This window comes from Salminus brasiliensis, chromosome 23, assembly GCF_030463535.1.
Source record: "Salminus brasiliensis chromosome 23, fSalBra1.hap2, whole genome shotgun sequence".
Classification (NCBI taxonomy): Eukaryota; Metazoa; Chordata; class Actinopteri; order Characiformes; family Bryconidae; genus Salminus; species Salminus brasiliensis.
Genome location: NC_132900.1, coordinates 9,926,925 through 9,951,357, shown reverse-complemented (window position 1 = coordinate 9,951,357; position 24,433 = coordinate 9,926,925). Strand labels below are relative to the sequence as shown.

The 24,433-nt window shown below is 36.6% G+C and overlaps 1 protein-coding gene across 4 annotated transcripts; it reads left to right on the top strand.

Annotated features, from left to right (window-relative positions):
• The first annotated feature begins 1,031 nt into the window (after positions 1–1,031).
• On the top strand, positions 1,032–17,525 carry LOC140545921 (uncharacterized). Of its 4 annotated transcripts, XR_011978294.1 has the most exons (12): positions 1,032–1,111; positions 4,847–4,981; positions 5,383–5,490; positions 6,254–6,337; positions 7,672–7,785; positions 7,873–8,058; positions 9,615–9,806; positions 10,683–10,841; positions 11,543–11,608; positions 12,878–12,960; positions 13,100–13,292; positions 17,451–17,525. XR_011978294.1 is itself a non-coding variant. In XM_072668985.1 (11 exons), exons 1-11 carry the CDS (start codon positions 1,048–1,050, stop codon positions 13,193–13,195), a joined length of 1,287 nt encoding a protein of 428 aa, XP_072525086.1. In that variant the 5' UTR covers positions 1,032–1,047; the 3' UTR covers positions 13,196–13,597. The 4 variants fall into 4 exon arrangements, 3 of the variants coding, with proteins under 3 accessions (XP_072525086.1, XP_072525089.1, XP_072525088.1); XM_072668985.1 differs by lacking the exon at positions 17,451–17,525 and having other exon boundaries at positions 13,100–13,597; XM_072668988.1 differs by lacking the exons at positions 5,383–5,490; positions 17,451–17,525 and having other exon boundaries at positions 13,100–13,597.
• The last annotated feature ends 6,908 nt before the right edge of the window (positions 17,526–24,433 follow it).

Sequence of the window (24,433 nt, the reverse complement as noted above, 5' to 3'; positions counted from 1 at the left end):
TTTAGCCTTGCGCAACTGCCTTTCTTTTGGCAGCGACATGATACAATTCTTTAACTGCCTGGCCATAGGCTTTGGACCTTGTAGAATATACTATTAAGAGTCTTGATGTCTTGTAGAACATCCCGTCCGGGAGAGACTGAAGAATCCTACCAGATGACATATCTATCTTATCCTATCTTACCTGACCATACATTACTATATCTCATACTGCACTCTTATCATATTGTATTCTATAATATATTTATAAATGAGAATATATTTATAATATTCTATCCTTTAAATCCATTATCCTGCTGTTGATTTGTTTCAGAAGTCATGCCAACAAGCAACATGTCAATCTTCTGATGACAAAACACGAATACTATGAATTTGTTCTAATTTAGTATTTAATTATCATAATGGTAATGAAATATTAGCTTTCACATTAATAACATCTTTATGTAACATCTGTAAATGTTCTGTGTGTAAATTATGTTTTATTCTACTATATATTATCTCATGCTATCTTATCTTAGTTGGGGCTGTGGGTAGCCCTACCTTACACAGTTTATTGTTCTCACTGCTCCCAACACACCTGACGGAATGTATTAGCTAACTCATTATAACTTACACACACTACAACTTACTTATTTACAAATGCTGTTAACAAATATGCTCTTTTGTAGTAAGAAACGGTAATAGCTGGTGGATAAGCTTTAAAGAATGTTGGCAATTTTCCCATTCAATCGAATTTAGATATACTCAGTTAGCTAAAAACGCATTTAAAAACAGTTCAGAAAAGAAATATTTGACAATTCTGCGCTTAACTCGCGCATGATTGACGAAAATGCATTTAATAGGGGAAGATTTCTTCTGCATAATTCCCATTTCTGTGGGTTAATGTGATGGTGGTGGCAGATGAGTCATCTGGATAATCATTAGGCGTCGAGTGGGACTTTTGAGCAACAAGGAAATATGAGGAAAATACAAAGGTGTGTGCTTCTGATACTTAGTAAAAAAAACTTTCTACACACACACACTCATCTGGCTGAGCTGCTGTTCAGGACGATGACAGCCATACGTTTGGGGATTCTCCTGCTGCTTCTGTTAGGAAAAGAGAACCAGGCTTCAGGTAAAGTCAGATTCTCCTCCAGATTTAAATGAACTATTCATGTCTGCAATGCAATGACTAGTATTGCCTTTGTACTTCTTTCCCACTGTACAAATAAGTGACTTCATGAAGCGCTGCTCTACTGCTATACTGAAGATTCCAGAAAAGCCATAGAAGAACCACTTTTTTGAGTGTCTATAAAACCCTTAAATTGACAGTTCTTTGGTTCTTCAGTTCATTGGTAACATATGGAGTTCATAGGGAGACAGAAAAAGTACCCATTAGCAAGTAAATTACTGCATTATGAAGTAGTAACTAGGATGAAATAAGTATGTCCCAGAATATCTCCATTTGTGTATTATACTAAAAGTATACAGCATGTGAAGGTTCTTCATACCTACACATCTCAAACATTACAAACATGGCTCTTTATGAAAGCAAAGGTAATTATTCTATGGCATCGGACAAACCATAATTTCTAAGAGTGTCTTGGTGCCGTAAAGAGGAGTCAAGTGTAAGGTTTCCTTTATTTTGTGCCAATTGCTTCCAGTCCCTGTAGTTACTGAGTAATGCACCTTAGCGTGTAATAAACTTTTCTGCATTAAATGGATTAATAAGGAATTTACAAAAATGTATTTTTCATATTTTTAAATGGCAATTGGAACTGAATACATGTGACCCTTGACTCTTCACTGTGAAAAAATGAAGTCAGGCCAACCTACAATGTTACAATATCTGCTTACAGAGTGTTTTTTTTTTTTTTTTTTTTTTTTGAGTGATCTTATCTAAGTTTAGCAAAAGGTGTAAATTTAGCAGAAATTTGACACTCAAAGCATTATTAAATGTGCTGCATTAGTATACATGTGAGTTAGGAGAACTTACATCAGTTTAACTAAAATAAAAAGCTCTGGGATCATTTCACAAGTGAACCAGGCAATGACAAAAATATACAAATATATATTGTCGCTGTCATGCAAAAAAAAATCTCCAAACAATTCTCCATCCCATATTGCCAATTTTTTACTTTTTGATTTAAGTTAAATTTGGCAGTTGTTCTTCACATTGTATCAGAATGTCATGCTGAATGGACCAATAGAAATGCTCTAAGATTATTTGGAATAAAATTCTTTCACACTAACATCCATAGAAAGCTAAGAAGGTTTTTTCCTTCTTGTGTAAATTTGCCTACTCCGAGGTACATATTTTTTATGGTATTGATTACATATATAAAGTGATGAAATGGCTAATTGACATTGCATTCCAGGCTTACAGTGTGTTGAATGGATGGATGGCTAGAGCACTTGTTAATTAGTTAAATGAGCCTGAGGACATTTGTGAACTCCCACAAGTTCAGTTAACTCCAAAAAAACTGGGAGACAATCGACTCAAGTCTATTTGAAGACAAATTTAACATTAGAAAAACAAATTTTTCATTTTATTATACATTCATTATGATGAAAACAAAATACACTGCTCAAAAAAATAAACGGAACACTCAAATAACACATCCTAGATCTGAATGAATGAAATATTCTCATTGAATACTTTGTTCTGTACAAAGTTGAATGTGCTGACAACAAAATCACACAAAAATCATCAATGGAAATCAAATGTATTAACCAGGCCTGGATTTGGAGTCACACACAAAATTAAAGTGGAAAAACACACTACAGGCTGATCCAACTTTAATGTAATGTCCTTAAAACAAGTCAAAATGAGGCTCAGTATTGTGTGTGGCCTTCACGTGCCTGTATGACCTTCCTACAACGCCTGGGCATGCTCCTGATGAGGTGGCGGATGGTCTCCTGAGGGATCTCCTCCCAGACCTGGACTAAAGCATCCGTATCTTGCTAATTCCCAATCATTTTCACCTGTTGTCTATTCCATTTGCACAACAGCATGTGAAATTGATTGTCAATCAATGTGGCTTCCTAAGTGGACAGTTTGATTTCACAGAAGTTTGATTTACTTGGAGTTATATTGTGTTGATCAAGTGTTCCCTTTATTTTTTTGAGCAGTGTAGATTTCCCTGTCTCTTCTATTCCTTCATGTTAGCCTGTAAGCTGTATGCTGAATGAGGAACAATCAACCTTCTACTGTCAGTCAGTCTGCATTCAGATACATGATACATCAACACAGTTCTTTGTGAAAAAAGCTAAGTTAAAGGTAGCAGCTGTGTCAAGTGTATTAAACCTAAGCTTTGCATTTACAGCACTACATCACACTACACATCTGAGGAATATTTACACCTAAAGGCAAATGACATTTCAACATTATAGATCTGACCTTTTATATTTAATAGACTGTACCTATCAGTTACCAACAGTAGACAATAAACACACGTAAGTTTGGACTTATCCTGCACAAGCGTCTGTCATGCTCTTTTTGTTGTGACACAAAAAAAGCACAAGACGGTGATATGTGACACCTATTATCTAAATGGAGACAAGCAAGTCTGTGGTGACAGACCGTCTGCCCACTCAGACAAGACATAAAGAAATGTTACTTCAAAGAAATATGAGTAATCTGAAGCAAATACCATTCTTCGTCAATGGTAGCCATTGTCTTGACATCTTGACGTAGAACTAACCACTGGAACATTGAACAGCAATTCAGTTCAACTTTATAGTCATTATGCTAAGACAGGGTTGTGCAGTGCAACAAAACACTACGGTAAATCTCAAGTACGATAATAGGTAAGGAAGTGGGACAGTAGTGCAAGGACAATAGACAAAACACAAGACAAGGTGCACAGACTAATAGAACTACAATAGACAATAAATATACTATAATAAATAGAATATGTGTATATGTGTGTGCAATGTTTGTGTGAAGTTAGAAGTATGATTTAATGCATAAACTAAGTTACCATACTAATAAATAACTGTAATAAATATATAGTCCAGTGATTATATTTGGGGATTTGTGTGTATTAATGGCGGAGTGCAGGTAAAGTTTGTTGGGTCAAGTCAAGAGGCTTTTTTAACTGTTATTCATTGTCCCTCTGCAACTGGGTCCTGGATTTGGACACAAGATTGTTTGATGTGGACATGAGATAGTTTGGGATTTGGTGTAGACACACAGGACGATTTCATGTGAAGTTATACGTAAAGTTTTTCCTTAGAGTCTTTATTTGAAAATGTGGCTTTAAGTAGCCCGAATATATTTTAACATAATATATTTTAAAAGTAACCCTCCCAACCTGGCTTACAAACAACTCAGAATCATTTTTGATACTTTTGATAATGGTAAATTTCTGATTTGAGTCAAGGAATAAGGGAATAGGAGGACATTACCAAAATCAGGTTAAACCTTATATAAAAAGTCCATGTTACATTTGACCATATATCCACTCATTATACAGGAGCACATCATAGTTCTATATATACACACTGTTGTCCATCTGTTTCTCTGCATACTTTGTTAGTGTCCTCTCACCCTGTTCTTTAATGGTCAGGACCCCACAGGACCACCACAAGGTGAAGGGGGTTAACAAACTATGCAGAGAAATAGACAGACTGCATTCTGTAATTGTAGAACTGCTGCTATATGGTATATGGAGCCGATAAAATGGACAATGAGTGTAGAAACAAGGATATGGTTCTAATGAAGTGGCCGGTCAGTGTAAGTGTTCATTATTTCATTACTGTTTTAAATTATATTTCTTTACTTAGTTAGTAGCAGAGACCTTGCTCATATCTAAATCTAACGGACTATGATCTGCTAATGTTTCCTGTTCATGACTGTTTTTTGTAGCTGGTAGCTGCTCAACCCCCTCGATACTGTGCTGCCAGGGGGCAAATAATTCCTGCTCTAGAAATTGCTTCTGTGATCAAGCCTGCCTTATAGTTGGAGACTGCTGCTCGGACTATATATCAACCTGCGTACAACGTGAGTCGCTGTAACACAAAATCTTTGCATTTCCATTTTTGACAGTTTTTTATGTTTTTGATGTAAATCTGGATTGAATTTTCTCTCTTTACCTTTATCTAATGTCATGCTGAATTGGACAAAACAGAATGGCTCCAAATGGCTTGGAATTAAATCTCTAAACAATATATATATATAACTGAAATATTTCAATTGGTCTATTTATGCACAATTATTTACACAATGCACCGTGCACAGGCAGCAGCTACAGGGTTCAAACAATAGATAAAACTGAAATTGTATATATAGGATGACCTACAGGATGACCAACAGACCTACATTTGTTAGCTAGCATCGCTGTCCTACAGTCATTTAGAATATTCCCCAGTTCACTTCGTAAACAAAAGGTAATCTCTTCCTAGAAACTACAACAGTTAGTACACCGAGATCACCAAGCACACCAAGTACCCCACCCACATCCACAGAAGTCACTACTTTAACAACTTTGACATCTGCAAATGAAATCCCTGGTAAGCTGTAAATTTCACTATTCTCACTTTTAACATGTTAATATTTAGAGATCACCAGGAACACAAGTATAAACACCTTTATCATCTTTATTTAAGAATCACTCTGATTTGACACATTTCTTTGTCATAACTCTCTAGTGAACAGATAATGGATGTGAACAATTCTGAAAACAGGGGCAGTTTTGATCATTAACAGTGGTGGATCCTTCAGAATAATATGATAATAAATAAATGATAGATAAATGAGAGAACCCAAAAGAAACCAGGAGTTGTATCTGCTGTACTCCTGGTACATTGTTTAGAGTGTTTATTTATTTAGGTCTCTTTTTCACAAAACCTCACAGACTATAATTCAATATTAATACAACTATTCTTTTTTATTCAGGATTAAGGATAGTCTGGAAAAAAAGCATGAAAGGTTAAATGTTTTTTGGTCAATTAAACTACTGGAAATGCAGCTAAACAACATATAAAATGCTGCAGATTCAGCCTGGTTCAAGGTGAAATCCTACATATGTGACTAAAAGACCATTTCAGCATTTGTGCAATGTTACAAAATTGATGCAACCCAGACATGCAGAAATCACAAGTTTTGAACATTGAAATTGACGTATATTGACATATAGTCATATATGTACAAATGTAATGGGATTCGTTAGCTACAAACTGTATGATATGAGCCCTTTAAAATGGAGAGAATGAAATAAGTTCACTGATTGGTGATGGTTCACTATTTATTTATTTATTTGTTTGTTTATTTTAGTAACTTCTGTTGCTACACATACTGACTCTGTGACATCCGATCAGGGCAACACACAGACTGAAAGCACCACTCTGGGACCAGAAGGTCAGTCCTCCTATTGATCTATTGAAAGCATACCAAACCAACTGTACTGTATAAAATGCATAGCTAATAATTTACTGCAGCTTATGTAATAAAAAGCATATTTAAGATTTGGTTTAGTTCATACTTTAGACTTATTTTAGTACAAACGTAAAAGTAATCCCCTGACAAAATATGTACTTTTATTTAATGCTTTAAAAAATACATAAACTGACTTATAATCATCATTGTTACTGTCTGATGGACAAGTCTGGGTTCCACCTGCGTTGTTTAAATAGCAATGGTGCTTGTGAATATATCTAGGCCAATGGGTGCGGTGGTCTCGAAATGAATGAGGTAAATTTCTGGTGTATTGATATCTTGGCAACGGAAAACAGAGGCGCACCTTTCACTGAAAACAAACTAGGCAGACGCCAACAGTCAGACGTTCATTGCTGTCCTGGCAATTAAATATCAACACAGGTGCGTGCCCAACACGCGTACACCATTTACACCATTTAGCACCATTGAAATAGCAATCCACTAAGAAATCGTTAAAATAGGACCCATAGTGTATTTCAGGGCTATTTGTTTATGATTTTTGTTGTAGTAATCAATAACCAGGTCCAACTTTAACATGAACCTTTTTAACCATGGTTCTATATATCGCCAAAAAGAGTTTAAATATTGGTAAAAGTGTGTACTTTCAAATTCAACGAACTTGCTGTGTTAGTTTGAATCGTTCCTCTTTCATTGAAATCACTCAAACTGAGTCACTGAGAGTCAGCCCTGTTGTTTCAGTGAAATACAGTGCTTGTGCAATGCAACCCTGGTGAGGAAAACTCACTTCTCTCCCATTGGCCTGTCTTGTGTAAACATCTACCTTTTGTTCTTTGGTTAACTCACTAGCATTTCTGGCTAGTAGCGTGTGTTACTGTGGGTCTTACTGCAGAGTTTGCTCCACCCACTACAGTGCCAAGCTAGCTAAAGTATGTACAATACTGTGTAAACACCAGAGACCAACCTTTTTAAAAATCAAGCTCCAATCTTGCTTCAGACCTGACAAAAAAATCTGTCCACTGTGAGACAACTCAGTGCTGGGGTTCTGAAAGGATATGGAGCTGGTCAAGAAGGCCTTACTGAGGACAGCAAACTGATAAAAAAAACAAGAACATTAACCATATCAAACAAAGACGTTGTTCTGATGTTCTTAGAACAACAGACTGACCTCCCATGAGTCCAAACTCTTAAAGCTCTTGAATGTGTTTGGGATGACTTGGGTGGTGAGAACCTTACTTTGAGGACTACTGATGACCAAATGATTAACTGAGAAATGCTACTAAATGCTTCCCTATTAGAAACTACATCAGTCCATAGAACTGAGACTACACCAGAGATCATCTTCAGCACTCTTCCACCAACCACACTGATGGATGTTACAGACAAGTCTGTAGTTACAACAGACCTCCTCCGTGAGTCCTCGTCATTTTCATTATGACATAAAACATTATGTACATGACCTTTAAGACATTTGTGACTGAAATAATTTTTCATACCAGAAACCATCTCCAGCTCAACTGAAGCCACGGAGACCACAAAAACTGGATCAAACCTGGACCCACCTACAACAATGCAGAGTTCTCAGCCACTTACAACTGTTCTCCCACCCTCGACCAGTTCAGAGAACACAGATCAGACTTCACATCAGACCCCAACATCAGACATAAAGACAGCACAGCAGAGAGGTTTTTGTAAATTTTGTAAAGGAGCTTCCCAGTATCATTATCAGATTTTATACGTTTTTCTTTTTATTTTTTACTTTATTGAGCAAAAGTTATTACAGACTTTGAATATTTCAATACTTAACAAAGTAGTAATTTGGCTCCCCCACCCACCTAAAGGGGAAAAGAAAAAAACATAACAAATAAATAAATAAAAAACAAAAAAAGGTAATGAAGTTACCCATGCAAGTACCTATGTATGTCCATATTTATTTATTTATTTGTTTGTTTGTTTATTTATTTATTATATATCAACATGCATAAAAATTCCCTTATATCTACACAAAAATGAACAATATTAGTAGCAGCAAGAACAGTAGGAAACATCATAGTCAAAACAAGCAATGTACATCAAAATCATATTGTAAATATTCTAAGCTATGGAAAACTGGAAGATGACATAAGAGTGACAAGGTTTGCCCATTTTTTCCAAATGTCTTCGGCTTTTCCTTAAAATAAAATAGAATCTTTTCAGATAGAACATATGAGGATAGTTCTTTGAGCCACATTAGAGGAGTTAGGTGGCTCACTGTGAGCAATACATTTGTTTGTGACAATTTAGGACATTTCAATAAACCTGCTGTTAGTTTTAGTATTGATATTAGTATTAATTCCCCACCCTCCCCAATCCACTCTCACAACAAGGAGTCATCACCTAGAAGTCATCACCACCACGCCCTGTTAACAAGGAGCCTTCACCTAACAAGATCACTCTCAATAAGTCTCTCTCGATAAGAAAATTTCAATGTAAGAACAGGACCAAATGTTGAGTTCCATCAACTGAAAATATGTTGATTTCCTCAATGTTTTAAGTATTAAGCAATTCAAAATCTGTGTGTTACTGAGTTCTGTTAACTTATGCGGTTTTGCAGTGTTGATTACACACATGATTGGCCACACAGACTTTGATTTACTCCTGTGTGTGATTAAGTCAAACATGTAGACATACTTTTTTAGTATGAAGCACAGAATGTTAGAGAAAGGATAACTCTCTGTGCTCTCTGGGTATAGACGAGCAGTCACTATTTGTGTTAGATGCCCTTGATCCACTTCTGCAGTGAACACACACACACGCTAGTGATCAAACACCCACTGTGACAGTGAACACACATGCCCAGAGCAGTGGGCAGCCATGGATGCAGCGGCCTTGCTCAAAGGCCCAATAGTGGCAGTTTGCCATGCCTGGGAATTGAACCCACAACCTGTCATCAATGGGCCAGTGTGCCACTCCTGCCCCAGTATTCTTTTATCCACCGATTTCAGGAGGACCAGATACCGGTTCCCTGGGCCGCTTCCTGGCTTAAAAACAGCTTTCACAAATATACTCTCAAAGTGCTCCTGGGTCCAAAAAAATCCTATTTCTTTCTTTTCAGGTCTTAAAACTTGTGACTATTGATTTAGTAGAGAAGGAGCTTCCCAACACTTTTAGTGGTTTTTTTAGGTTCTAATAATTAGCTCATATTTCATATTTGAGTTATTTATATAAATTTAGATTATTTATATATTGTTTGTCCCACCAGAAACCTTCTCCAGCTCAACTGAAGCCACATACACCACCAGAACTGGACCAACCTCCAACCTGCCTACAACCACACAGAATTCACAAGCCCTCGATACTACTACTGTCCTCGGACCTTTTACCAGTCCAGAGAACACAGATCAGACTTCACATCAGACCTCCACATCAGACATTGAGACAACACAGCAGAGAGGTAGTCTCAGACGATACCTTACTTGTTTATGTAGGTGTGAGCAGGGCAGAGCCTAGCAGATTTCTGTAATACTATATACATGCAAGAAGATGTTAGCTTGATCTGCGCTTCATGCAAGTCAGAAAGTTACAGAATCTACATCTGAATATCTCTAATAAAACAGTATTTACACTTATTCATATGTGGACATGTGAAATCTAGATGTAGACATTGCAGTTAAGTGACCCTATATACCAGAATCATGTATGTGTGGTGATGTCAGCCTTCTCATAAAGCTTCTCATAAAGCCAAAAAGTGAGTTTTCGTCTGGACAGAAGACCAAAATCAGAAAAATATCCAGATACACGAGGACGGGATCTTAGTCTGGCTAGTTTCCTTCAGAACTGAAAAAGAAGCAAATGATGATTTAGAAAGAATTAGACCACACAGACTTCCAGTTTGTTTGTATTATTACATTTTAACTCAGGCCTTTTTTAAGTGCTTGTAGTTTGCAGCTTGCAACCAAGTTATGAATGAATGTATGCATCATACATAAAATGAGCAATTTAATTCATTAAATTAATTAGCATTTACTTTTTACATCACTTTTTAATAGTATTTATTTATTTTATGTTGAGCACATATTACTATAACAAATATCTAAGAAGCACAGTAACATAATTGAGTGAAATTGAAATCACTTGATATAATTAGTGTCCTGTAACGATGGGCCCACTTGAGAAACACAACTGTGTCCAAGTAACAACACATTTACACACCCACCTGGAACCCACCTTGCCCACGTTCCACCCACAAGCCCCACATGAGCATGTTGGCTGGGATGTGAATAGGTTAAAATATTATGTGCAAGTCAGTTTATTTTATCTGTCCCTCCAGAAACCATCTCCAGCTCGACTGCAGCCACAGCTGCCTCCAAAACTGGGTCAGACTCAGACCTGCCTACAACCACACAGAGTTCTCTTTCCCCAGAGATCATTACAAGTCCATTAGTAACAACTGCTGCCAGTAAGAGTCAATTCACAGCAAACAACCTGGGTAAGTTATGAATTAAAGCTAATAACTACTAATGATGTCATTTTCATGGACAGAGAAGGTGATGGTTGCTAATCAGCAGTTGGTTTTAGTGTTTTGTCAGTCATTTATTTGAAATCAGTCAGTTAACAAAACTTAACACCTAAGCCAGATACGCAGTCGAACACAAGGGGGAGTTGTCTAGTGTCTTCAATTATAAAAATGAAGGTGCCAAAACTGGTTCTTTAAAGGAACGCGATGGAAGAACCAGTTTTAATAAACTACTTTCTTATAGCAAAAAATTGTGTGAAGAACCTTTACATTTAGTGAAGGTTATTTAAGCCTCCAGAAAGTTTTTCACACACTACTGACTTGGTGTCAAAGCATTCAGATGTTGTTCGCCTACATTCTGAGGTCCATACAAGAATCCCAGAGGAGTCTTCTTCATACCTCAAATAAGGAAAGCTTTTTTTGACAGAAGCTCAGAGTCTCCTACAGAGGGCAGCATGCACACTGGAGTCACTGTTACTTCCTAATTAGAACCGAGACCAGTTCAGACAACACTCCCTTCAGTCCTTCAGTGCAAACAGTCACATCCATGCATGTTGCTTCTACAACATTTCCCATATCCACGATTAAATCCAACAGGCTTTGAAAGAGGTAACTGTATGCATCTAAAATCAAGTGTGGGGACTTTATTTAGTTCTTTTTGTGCTTCAAATTAGAAGCAGCGTCCAGCTCAACTGAAGCCAGAACAACCAGATCAGATATAAACACGACCAAGCAGAAAGGTAGAATCACACTGTACTGTACTACAAAGCACGTGTGTCATGTTTATATAATAGAAAATATTTAAAATGATTTTTTTCTTTTTCATATAAAGATGGCTGGTTAAATAATTAAAAGTAAACTTTAAATATTTTATTGATTTAAAATAGATGTGTTATTATTTAGATATGATTTTTTTTAGATATGATTAGATATGATATTATTTAGATAAGATAGTCCAATATAATATAACATATGTTCTTTTTTTATAATCTATGAGCTCAAAATTATTATTTTAAAGCTTATGCAATACAGTCTTATGCTAAATGTAATTTTGTCCATGTGTAAAAAATATGAAATTGCCTAAAACATGTAGAAACTATTTATATTGAAATGAGTTTTCTGTAGAGAATCGGTTCACTTAGAAATAAACAGAACAACAGAAAATACTACAGAAGAAACCACATAAATAAAAGTTAATGCAAAACAAAATTACATAAACATATATGATGGTTATGAGATTGAAATATGTACATTAAAATTCTTAAAACTACACTATATGGGCAGAGTCAAGAGCGTCACTGAGGTCGGGATATTTGATGATCACCACCCTACCTTGTCCTCTCATACCAACTCAAAGCAAAAGTATTGGATGAAGTGCCATCATTCCAGAGTTCCACTGCATGTGTATATATATGTATATAAAAAAACATTATAGATATTTAAAAAAAAATACATGAAACACAGAAAAGGTTTATATTGGAAATGATTTGGTCACTTGAAAATCGATTGCGTTATTTGATCCGCTTTTTTATGTTGCACTACCTGGTTTTATGTTTTTATGTTACACTATGTTACACAACCGGTTGAATGTGTGCTGATCACCATCTTAAAAACATTTGATCTAAATGATAGTAGCCATATTTATGTTTTCAAAAAAGAGGGCATCGGGGACACAGAGGTATCCATCATAATTAGGATGTAGTGGCTGGGGGGTTTCCTGTAAACCTAAGTTATTCATTGCCTCTTGCTAAATAAGTTCATATGTATGTATTACTGTACATTAACATACACACTGCCAAGGTCCTACAATTTAGGCCTACTGAAACCCCTCAGCCACAACGTCCTAACTACAGTGGATACCTGTGTGTACCCACTGTCCTATTTTTTTGAAAACAAAAATAGGGTCACCCTAGCATTTGGAACTGGTACTGTGTGTGTGTGTGTAATATATATGTAATATATATATATGATCTATCTCTACTGATCTGATCAAACTATTTTACGCACAGGGACAAGCAAAGTTATATTTGACCTAACTGTGTGCACACAGTCTAGAACGAATGGAGAAGTGACACTGGAAACCCTGCAGAACGTGAGTGATTTCTGCTAATCCCTTTATATGATGCTTTTAAGCAGTTCAGCTGTTTTTTAAATGTATAGTTGGCCTAAAGTCAGAAAGAGTGAGATATAGAGTGAGGCATTGAAAAGAGACGTTTTCCATGTGATTTCAGATTGCTCGGCAGGTAGAGGGATTGTTAAGGAGGGAACGATGTAAGGACTGCACTCTGAAAATCGTACGAATCCAGCAGAAACCAGCACACCCCTAACTTCTCCGTTATCAGACCAACATCATCAACTTCCCAACTCTGCCATTACTATTTATCATACAGCCTCCTGAACAAGCCTCCCACCTCTAAGTGATAGGTTAGTTTTGTACAGATTTGCTTCATTTAAGGCCCAGCACTGAAAAGAGTCATTTCAGTGTGAGAGTTTTTGCACTAGGGGACAGTTAAGGTTTTTATGTATGTAATATTAGTAATATTTAATGTAGTAGTAATGTGTGTTTGGTTATCATTATTAATAAACTGAATAAAGTGTCCCTCAATCTTTCCTCAGTTAAATATTAATTTAAGCTACTATAATGTGAAAGTTTTAAAATTCTTTGTCAATATACACTTTTCCCCTTATGATTTATGGTATGTCAACTTTAACTGTGTTCACTCTATTTAAATCCCTGTTAACTGATTTATTGTAACAAAAAATGAATGAACATGTACAGTTTTCGTTGTTGGTCATGTTTTAACAATGCTTTTTTTCTCAATTGCTAAAAGATTACTTTTTGTCCGAACTGAGGTCAGAGCTCTTAAAATAATTTACATTTCACAAAATGACATGCCAAGTCCAAAATAAATAATAATACATTTTAAAAACATATATAAATAACACAACAGACATGTAACAATTTATAAGATAATATATATATATATATATATATATATATATATATATATATATATACATACATGAAACATAAGACAAATACACCTGTTTTTCATACTAAAATATATATTATTAAAACATATATTATAAAAATGGTTCTTCATGGAACCAAAAAGTGGTTCTTCTGTGGCACCTTTTGTAGCACCTTTACTGTAGAAGTGTACATCATGTTCTATAGTGATATAATTGCTAATTTTATGTTTTATTTTCTAAAAGAACAAATTCACGTTCATTTATGTGACTTTGTTTTTATTCTATAACAATACTCTGGATTTAGTTTCATTGGTTTTTGAACATTTCGACCTTTTTAGTTTTAGTCCATTTTTCTATCCGCACCTTCCTGGACAGGATCACAGCTGGTCCGAAGCTGACACAGGATCATTGGGCGCAAGCCAGGAAGGGATGTAAATATTTCAAAATGATGATACTTGGTTTAAAGCAGAACAAAACTAACATAGTAACTGAGTGCACCTGTACTGCCCTGCTACTGCTCACATTTCTCACTTTGAAGCCTCATCATTTTATTATCCGTAGATTAATGGATTCAGACTTTAGACAGTTTACTCATCTTTATTAACCTATTATGTCTAAGCTAAAGGGTCATGAATTCAGTCATATCCTTCAAAAGAAATTATAAACAGCAATGACCAGGTCAGCCAAACCTTTAAGTTTTTCCCTTTTGAATGGTTAAAGAATGGTGTCTTGTTTTTTTCCATAGCTTCAGTACATTTAGTGCAAGTTTTCTAAAGCAACGTCTTTCAGAATGTTAAGAAAATTTTGAGTCAGGTGTGTTGAACACTGGCTTTCCAGGAGTCGATTTAGAGATCTCTGGTTTCAATGTGACGCCATTTGTGTACATTTGCATTAGTTTCCCAGGTGAAGGTTTCCTAGTGTGCTATTGCTTAGTTGGACGCAAAGTTTTGATTTTTAGGTAGACTGGGATTTTTATTGAGAATTTGCCAAAACACACAACCCACAATTCTTGTTTTTTGGCTTGAAAATGCATAGCATACTGTCACACAAAAAACATATTTTTCACTTTTTGACATACATTGATTTTAGCAGTTGTTCTGTACATTGTTTTACTTTTTTATGATGAATGGACCAATAGAAATGCTTCAAGGTTCTTTAAATCTTGTAAAGGTTGTTTACACTCATACATCTCTCTTACAAGTAAGGATTCTTAATGGAACCAAATCTCAAAGGAACCTTTATTTTTAGTAGTTCCAGAGGGCTAAAATGGAGGAAAGAAATCATGCATTGGACAAGTTCTTGTCTGGTAAGCTTTAACCCACTTAATGCCGAAAGACTCATTACACACTAAGGTGTATTACCTAGTAACTACAGGGACTGAGGACTATAAACTGGTGGGGCTATTCTTCTTCTTTGGTAATAGCAGTTTGTAATAACACTTTAGGCCCACTGGCAGGCCACAGGCTGTTTAAGAGGTTGAATAGCAAATACTGACACCTGCGTGATCAGTTTATCACACTAGACTTGTCTTATTGCTTTTTACTACCCCAACTGTCTGAATTACTTGGGTTCTGTTTGTGCTGTTGAAAATGGCACATACATTTTTTCTTAGATTTTTTAGAAAAACAGTGAAAAAGTTACTTTCGCTTCGGTTTAGAAACTTGTGTGGCTGTTTATGAAAACATTGACAGAGTTTGTGTTTATTGTTTAAAAATACTGTGTAAAAAGTTTGTGCACAAGGAATGTAAACAAACAAGGATTTATTTAACAAAAATGTTCTGAATTTTTAAAAGACAGGTGAAAAAAACACATTATAAGTGTTATAATGTATATATGTATTATGTGTATATATATTAAGTGTTGCTAATAACTGTGGACTTATGCATTCATGTAATAACAATGTAACTACTGGTGATGTGTATGCTGTTATAGATGGATTACAGTAGTAATATAAACCTTTTATAGCACCTTTATTTTTGAAAGTCCACCAATGTCTCCAGGAAAGATTCCTAGGAAGTGCAAGTTTCTCTGAACACAGCTAAAGTCATGGCTGACAAAAAGAGACAATTGGGCAAAATTGGATTCACGAGAGAACAGCATGGCCATAAAACTAAAAAAACACAGTTCTTAAGCCTTTTGGGGTAATGTTCGATGTGCAGACCAATCCGAAGTGCAACATGTAGGCCAAATCTATTTACATCTGGCGTAAATCTAACCCTGTTAGTGTATTTCACAGTAGGAACACCAAATCAATATTTAAACATGGTGCTAGGATTTTACTGACTTTTACTGGGCCTGAACAACTTGTTATTATTGAAGTAACAATGTATTCTCTATCAGAACATTCAGAAAGACTTCATCTGTCCATGAGCTAAAGCTGAAACATAAATGGGCTATGCAGCAAGACAATGATCCGGTTATAAAAGTCCACATCTGAAAGTGCTGTAAAACAACAAGATTTAATGTTTTGTGACCCATATCAAAACCCTGATTATAGGAAATGCTGATTGTATGAAATGTTGTTTAATTTATGAGAATGGTAATATTTTCACGAGTGATTTACATGTTTACATTTACATTTATGGCATTTAGCAGACGCTCTTATCCAGAGCGACTTACAAGGTTACTCATATTACAGAGGTGGGTCAGTGTAGTGTTAGAAGTCTTGCCCAAGGACTCTTATTGGTGTAGCGCAGCATAGTCACCCAGACCGGGAATCGAACCCCAGTCTCCCACATGGTGTGGTAGCTCAGTGGCAGGTAGTGGTGTTATCTGTTGTGTCACACCAACCACCGATAATTTTGTTCCAAAGCTAAATTAAATTATCATTTACAAATATGTTCACTTTACAGGTTTGAAGAAGTGGATGTACGTGGAAGTTTTTCATACATTTTTTAAAGATTCTCTTTGTCGACATAATTAAAAAGGAGGCTCTTCAGGGACTTCAGGGACAGGGTCAATATACATATTACGTATATACACACATATACGTATACTTTGGATACCTGCTTATTCATTGTTTTTTCCAAAATCAAGGCTATTAAAAAGAGTTTACCCTGCCTTTGTTGGAGTAACTGTCTCTGCAGTCCAGGGTCTAAGACTTTCTACTAGATTTTGGAGCATTGCTGTAAGGATTTGATGGCATACGGTTCTGTGCAGTAACTAAAAGGTTTTACTATTGTGACAGTAGTACATTTTATTGGTAGAACCTCTTTGCACCTAATAAACTTCATTCTACACTGATAGATGCTGGACTAAGTACTAAGTAGTATGATGTTCCAGTGTAGTTCTATTGAGTTAGCTCAATACTTGAGGAGTTTTTTGCCTGGACACTACTCAACATGTTTTGTGGTAGCTTCCTTCCCCTCGACTTGATTTACTGTTTCAATAAGGTAACAGGGTTTTTGCTTGAGTGAAGTGATTACTCTATCTATTTCTGCAAACCTCTCAGTTAATCCGGTGCATATTCTGAAATGGCTCATGAAGGGTCTAAACTGTTGAACAAAAGGCAAAGCATGTGTTGTCGGACAGGCGGGTTGTATTTTTCCTGCAAGTCCAGTCTACTCTTCATCTGCTTTATGAGAAACTCCTTGCGGCTCTGTGTTACAGGTGTTTCATTCCAGGCCGCTGGAGATTCGATCCCATCTGTCATTACGCGCCAATCATTCGGAAGCACAGTGAGCAGCACGCGCCCCTGCTGGACCCGTTCCAGGCGCTCGCTTTGACGTACAGGCCCCAAAGGAGCCTCGGCCCCAGATTTCTTCCCCCCACTGCTACCATCAAGCAGCAGGCGCAACCATCGCTTGATTTGCTACAACTCTATGAAAGGAGATACTGCACCACACTCACAGGAGGGGTTGGGGGGGAATACGTCCACTCACCCCAAGCTAGGCCGCCCTGTTACCTCAGATTACGGTGCCGAGCTGTCTCTTTCTGTCCTCGGCCTCTCTTGCGTGAGCTCGCCGGCAGAATGTTGTCAAAATGAAAAGCGCATGTTCTCATTAGGAGACATCCCCAGGATCCTGCTCCATTCAATTGACGTTAATTCACAAGGCCGATAAAGTCTAGGGTTCGCCCCACCCCCCCCAACGCCCCCTCTCCACAGTCCTGCTTCATTTTTGGGAAACTGAGATCGCACAGGGTCAACGGCAGGCCAAAATCAGAAGAGCCTCTTTTTTCTCTGCTGTACATATTGGTCGTGAGCACATCGAGTCGTAAAAAGGAATGCCCCCTGGCCCGTGGCCCAGCGTTTGGACTCCCCCTGATTAAATCTGCCCGCCTCCACATCAAAGGCGCAGAGAGGCCAGCGTATTACCTTACTTCATAATTCAGATTTTTCCCCAAACAAACGGCACTGCGTTTGTTAATTTGCAAATTCACCTTGCAATTGCACGTAACACTGCGGGCACATGCAGGTCAGCAAGCGCAAAATTGACGAAGTGCTGTCACATTTGCAGAAATCAACTCTGCAGCTGCAAACATACGATCGTCTGGAGCAGTAGCACACTATAGTATGAACTGCGGAATATGCTGAACGTTGCTGAACTGTGATAGGAACATTCAAAATGGAACTCTGTCAATCCTTCAAATTTTCTGCATCATTAATTGATTGAGATGTTTGAGTCGTTCTGAATGATTTGGTGTGATACGCTTTGTATCTACAGAAACCTGCAGGGTCAGAATTGTTCACAATAGTGGTGAACGGAACCACATCTCTGAAGACTTAAAGGCCTCTAAAAGCTACATCACAGAAGGTTAATACATGGAGTGGCTATGTATACATAGTGTCATAGTGTCCAAAAACGTGTTATGATAGTATTAAGAAGGTTCAGGCCTAAAATACATTTTAAAAAATCCAACTCTGTTGGAATGCAAATGGTTGGGCAGCTCTGGTCAAAATGTCTGGGATTAGTAAAGTGATTAGAAGATTAACTGATTCCTTTGAAGCATTCCTTTCAACATTTTAAGCAAGATTGGTGTAGAGATTTGAGATTCAAGATGATTTGAGATTTGAGCTTTAACTAGCTTGTTAGGGCTATGGCTTGTTCGAAAGCATTGTTAGGAAAGGCCTTGTGTTGCGAATTTTAAAGATTTTTAAATACTCATTAACCCTTTAAACCTTATAGGCCCAACACCTCAATTCCTCCTTCTCAAATGGCATAAGTTGCATGTTGTTTCATTGCAGTTTCTGAATACTTACTATACTTACTAAATAATACTGTAAAATATACTTTATAATTTAGAATAGTTACTGAATAGAAGGCCTTTTAATAAAACAGCAAAAGCCTCATTGAAGCCTCCGCTAGCACTCAGAAATTATTATTTCTGTCATTAATTATTATTATTGTTACTATAAGAAGTGTTGTCAGGGAGCCGTTTTCTCAGTTCATAATAACAGTGGAGGTCAAGTTGAGATCTGAAAGGCAGAGAAAACATCCACAGAGAATTGGTCATAAGATTACTAGAAAGGCAATTAGATTTAGATTCAAATGCAAGTAGATTTAGCAGAGTTGCTTTTTATTGTTATTATCTGGTTTTGGCCAGAGGAGGATGGGTTCCCTTTTTCAATCTTGGTTCCTCTCACGGTTTCTTCCTCTCAACCCGAGGGAGTTTTTCTTTGCCACTGTTGCCACTAGTTTGCTCAAAAGAGGCTTGTACCCGGATCTCTGTAAAGCTGCTTTGTGACATCCATTGTAAGAAGTGCTATATAATTACATTTGAACTGAATAGTGGAATATTGGTGCACTATGTTATCTTAATATTGGTGCAAATATGACTTTCATTGAAAGTGTCTTCAAAGAAAACCTTTGTCCTCACCACAAAAAAGCATCTGAATGTTCAAATGTGCAACATCCAAACAAGCCTGATGCACTCTTAGACTGAAAATTAATTATTACATAAATTATTTTTAGAATAATTATTATTTATATAATGATTTTTGTGATTTATAAAATGATTATATGATTTATATATTTTCTTTTAGAACTCTATTCTGTTGCAGTGCAACAAAATATTCCAAAAAACAACATTCCCTTTGAGACTTTAATGCAATTTTTTTACATTCACATTTCACAATTTACTGCATCATATTAGAACTACATGTGAATGTAGTTTTACATTGGGGACCTATGCAGTACCTTTTTTCCAACAGTGCATTGTTAGTTACATCTCAACTATTGAGCCATACAGAAATTTTGAAACATCAGTACAATTCCCAGTTGAACACCCCTTAATTTCCCCTGTTTTATTTTAACATCAAACTGAATTGTAAGAAGCAGAATCTGCTGCCTAACATTCTTTTAATCATATGAAAGAGCACAAAAACACTGAAAACGCTATCTGACATTGTGGATCCCAGGACTGGAGCTGAAACCCCCTGCTGTGTATGAAATAACACGCAATGGCATTTTCCATATGGAAACAAGCTGTCTGCTTTAGTTCCTCAAAGCATACATAGATACAAGGCAGGATTTCAAAACTTTACGGCTTGTCTTCAGTAGTTATGATAATAACTATAAGTATAAGTAATAAGTTCTAATAGATGAAACATCAAGTTAAACGATTCATTAAAATAAAAAAAATATTATTATTATTATATATTATTATTAATATAATTCTTTAAAAAAATGTTTTAGACCTTATCAGCAACACAGCTAAGGAAGTATAATTTGTATAATTGCTTCTTCTCAGGGGTCAGTATTAAGGATTTGGTCATACACTGGTGCTCAAACAGAACAGGCTCAGACGTTCAGATGATGTATGCCTGTTTTGGTTGCATTTGAATGGATCTGTGATGCCTTTTTTTGTTGAATAAGCACAATAACTAAATTGATCTACCATCAAGATGATACAATATATAATATAATTGAGGTGATGGAGTGGGTTGACAAACGAGAGAATTTAGGTGATGTCATTAACAACATCACCCAGTTTACACATCATTGTGAAGTTGTGGGACTGCAAATTACAGCAATTTCAGCATTCAGTCACAGAAGTTCATAACAGTGGGGGTTACAGGAGTACTTGCCTAAGCATAGACATTTTGTTTACTATTTTTCTTTACTATTTTTGTTTACTACCGGTATGATGAGTTTTTTTAATGTAATGTTGGTGATGTTTGTAAATAAAAAAAAAACATTTCCAGTAAACATCAATCCATTCATCTTCTTACAGGGTGACAGTGGATCCGAAATCTACCCGGAATCACTGGGTACAAGTTAGGAATACCTCATCACAGTAAACCTAGTCCAATTCACTCATACCTAGGGCCAATTTCGCACAGTCAGTTCCGCAGTCGCATTTTTGAGAAGCAGGAGGAAACCAGAGTACCCGCATAGACATGGGGAGAACACACCAAGCTCCATACATACTGCAACGGGAGCGAGGATCGAACCCACAAACCCATGCCCCTGAAGCTCTACAACACGTGCATTACTTATTAATAATAATTACATGCACTACTAATTATAAATATGCATTGATTACTGATGATTAATAACTCTAAATACCCCAATGATTAGTGTTTTGACAAGTCATTTATTTCAGCTATTATATGTCTTTTATATGTTATAATAAAATAATACCTTTAGGTGTTTTTCTGGTGACACTTTATTTTAACACTCAACAATCTCTTAGTAACACATTCATAAAATATCAGTGATGTTCCAGAAGTGAAAGTAGTTTTTGACTCCTCAAATCTGTAGATTTTAATCTAAGAGATTACAGAACATGTAACAGGTATGATCTCAGTATTTACATTCTGCTGACACCAGTTCGTAACTGGATGTTAACTGGATTAGGTTTTGTTTAAGGTTAAGGGTCGGGATAAGAGGTTGAGGTAACGATTGGGATTAGGTTTTGGGTTGAGGTTAGGGATATGGTTAGGATTAGGACTAGGCTTTGGGTTGAGATCAGATTTTGGGTTCAGGTTAAAGTTACAGTTAGGATTAGGACCTGGGTTATGGCTAGGATTATGGTCATGATCAGGGCTAGGCGTTGGATTAGGGTTAAGGTTAAGGTTGATTTAGGATTAGGAGTAGGATTAGGATTACAGTCATGATTAGGGTTAGACTTTGGGTTAAGGGTTAGGATTAGAGGTTAGGGTTAGAGTTAGGATTATGGATAGGATTACAGTCATGTAATGTCAGAGTTAGGCTGTGGATTCAGTTTAAGGTTTGGGTTAGGATTAGTACCAGTGTTTAAATTAGGTTTGAAGTTCGGGTTAGAATTAATAATAGGATTAGGATTAGATAAACCTCCTAACAGAAATTTACTACATATCTCAAATAATGGAAAACATTCATCATGTCAGCATGAGGATCTTTGCCGCTGTACTTTATGCTCCAGAAAAAAACACCATAATTGCCACAGTCGCTAGTCATATTTGTATGCAAAAAGTATGCAAACATTTTTATCTATTTAGAATAAAAACGCATTTGACTTTTGTGGTTGCATCAAGATTTTACCAACTATGACAACTAACCTCCATTATGGTTTGGAATCATTTCAGTTGGAACTGAAAATAAAAATGACACTTTCCTGTGTGGCAGGGATTAAATTGTCTTAACAAAACCCAAAAGCATTAGCTTGTGCACCACTCCCTAAGAATAGAACCACATAAAGTGTTTAAATCCTCATATATTCTCATAAACTTTCAACAGAGAACATAAACTGTTCAAGTCTTCACTGTATTTCTACCTAAATCCAGAAATCTGATGCAGGTTTACATCTGCTTTCATGTGTTTTACAGCAATAAAAGGTTTTAACAAAAGCGAATGAGCAAATGTAAAGAATACATACAGCAAGTAGAATACATAGTGAATGTCCATAAAGTTTTCTTTGTATTGGTTCTTTTTTGGCTGTTCCATTGGCCGTTTTTCCATTTCCTTCAGATGATGTTCTCCTCGTCAAACTCAAATTTCTCCTGCACTGAATCTTCCTCATATTTGTGGCCAGTGGCATCGGTTGAGCTCATAAACTCCTCATAAGGGTCCTTTTTGGTTTTCTCAGAATGAACGAAGCTCCGGAACAGAGTGAGAGCCAGGAAGGAATAGAATAACATCACAAACAGAATGTAGAAGTAAGCATTATCGTAGGATTGCCTGGCCGACCTCACGATTGCTGTCTGGGTTGGGGCGACAGTTGTTGCATTGCCATCAGCACCGAGATGCTTGTTTTCCAGTTCTTTCAAGAGGGTTTCCCTGCACCTTGTCAGCAGAGCAAGTAAGAGAGTCTTATTCATGGTGGTCATGGTTAATCCTGAGGTTACCTGAGGATTAAATAACTTTTTTGAACTCGCTGTCCTGAACTTCTCAACAGGACAAGAGCCTTCGAAATTTGTAGATTTCTCTCAGAGAACACAAATTCCTTTAACCGAATTTGCAGCGACTTCAAAAACAGCAATCCTCAAGAAGCATTCTCATAGACGTACCCTTCATTAATCGGTCATTCTGATGATTCGCTGATTCTAATGAGAGCTTCCATGTGGCATAAAGGAAGAGTGAGAAAGACCATCTTCACAAGGCCTCTTTCTCCAGTTAGAGCACCACGAACCTCAAAAAGACATCACCCCAGTCAGCAAACATCATATTAAAAGTTCACCCCAATCCAAGTTTCCATGGTAAAGCTGGAGGTAGAACATATTTTCTGTCTCTGTCCTGAACATTTGCTGGGCTCTCTGAGAAATGGAAAAAGCTTTTGGAGAGACAGTTTTGGAAAGGAATGCAGTCCTGAGCTGCTGTATCTCTTTCACACTTGAGATAACGAGGCATTTCTGAGATTGACATGTGCCACCCAACCACAAATGGGCCACCTACTCTATGCAGTTGTCCTCAAGGCCTGCACACATTAAATAACGTTTTAAATTTAGCCTTTAACATTGTAATAGCCAAAGCCATTTCTGAAAATGACATGACATCCAGCTAGGTGCCCCTCCACCCACTTATCCAGTTAGACTGTTTTGATTGCAATGAAAAATAACATATTCTAGAACAAATGGCTGCAGATAAATAGCTGAATGAACAAGAATATTTTATTTTATTCATGTAGTCATTTTTGAGCATTTTCATTATGAAATTAAACTGCAAAATCATTCACAGCTCTGCTACTGTAATGATGGGTCCCATTGTCCTCGGATACTGAACAAATCCCAAATAAGAAAGACTGGTAAACGTCAGAATCTGTGTAGGAGCTTTTTAGAGCAGTTTTTTACAGTCTGGTCTCAGTCTTGATTGGTCCTACTTAATTTAGTCTCAACTGCAACACTAGTCAGACTATAATACTAGTCTTTCCCCAGTGCATTCTGATGAGACCAACATTTATCACTAGTGTGAATAAAATTCTGTGGTAATTAAATTTTCTAATGATGCAAATTGGATTGTCCAGAGTTTTGCTTTGTACAATTTTCTTAGGACATTCTTACAAAAATTCAGACGTTTACCAGTGTTTCCTTATTTAGGATTCTGCAGTTTAAAACCACATCATGAATCTGATCTGACTTTTTCCTAGGAAGATATTGATCAATTCAGGCCAACCAACTTATCGATTAGCTATCATTTAGTGGACAAATGAAGTCTTATGTAAAAGAGAAATAA

Excerpts from the sequence above, each read along its gene's own strand:
- LOC140545921 (XM_072668985.1), top strand. The coding sequence starts at position 1,048 with ATGACAGCCATACGTTTGGGGATTCTCCTGCTGCTTCTGTTAGGAAAA. Across the intron at positions 6,338-7,671 it reads CACCACTCTGGGACCAGAAG|AAACTACATCAGTCCATAGA; the intron begins GTCAGTCCTCCT and ends CTTCCCTATTAG. Across the intron at positions 11,609-12,877 it reads AAACACGACCAAGCAGAAAG|GGACAAGCAAAGTTATATTT; the intron begins GTAGAATCACAC and ends TTTTACGCACAG.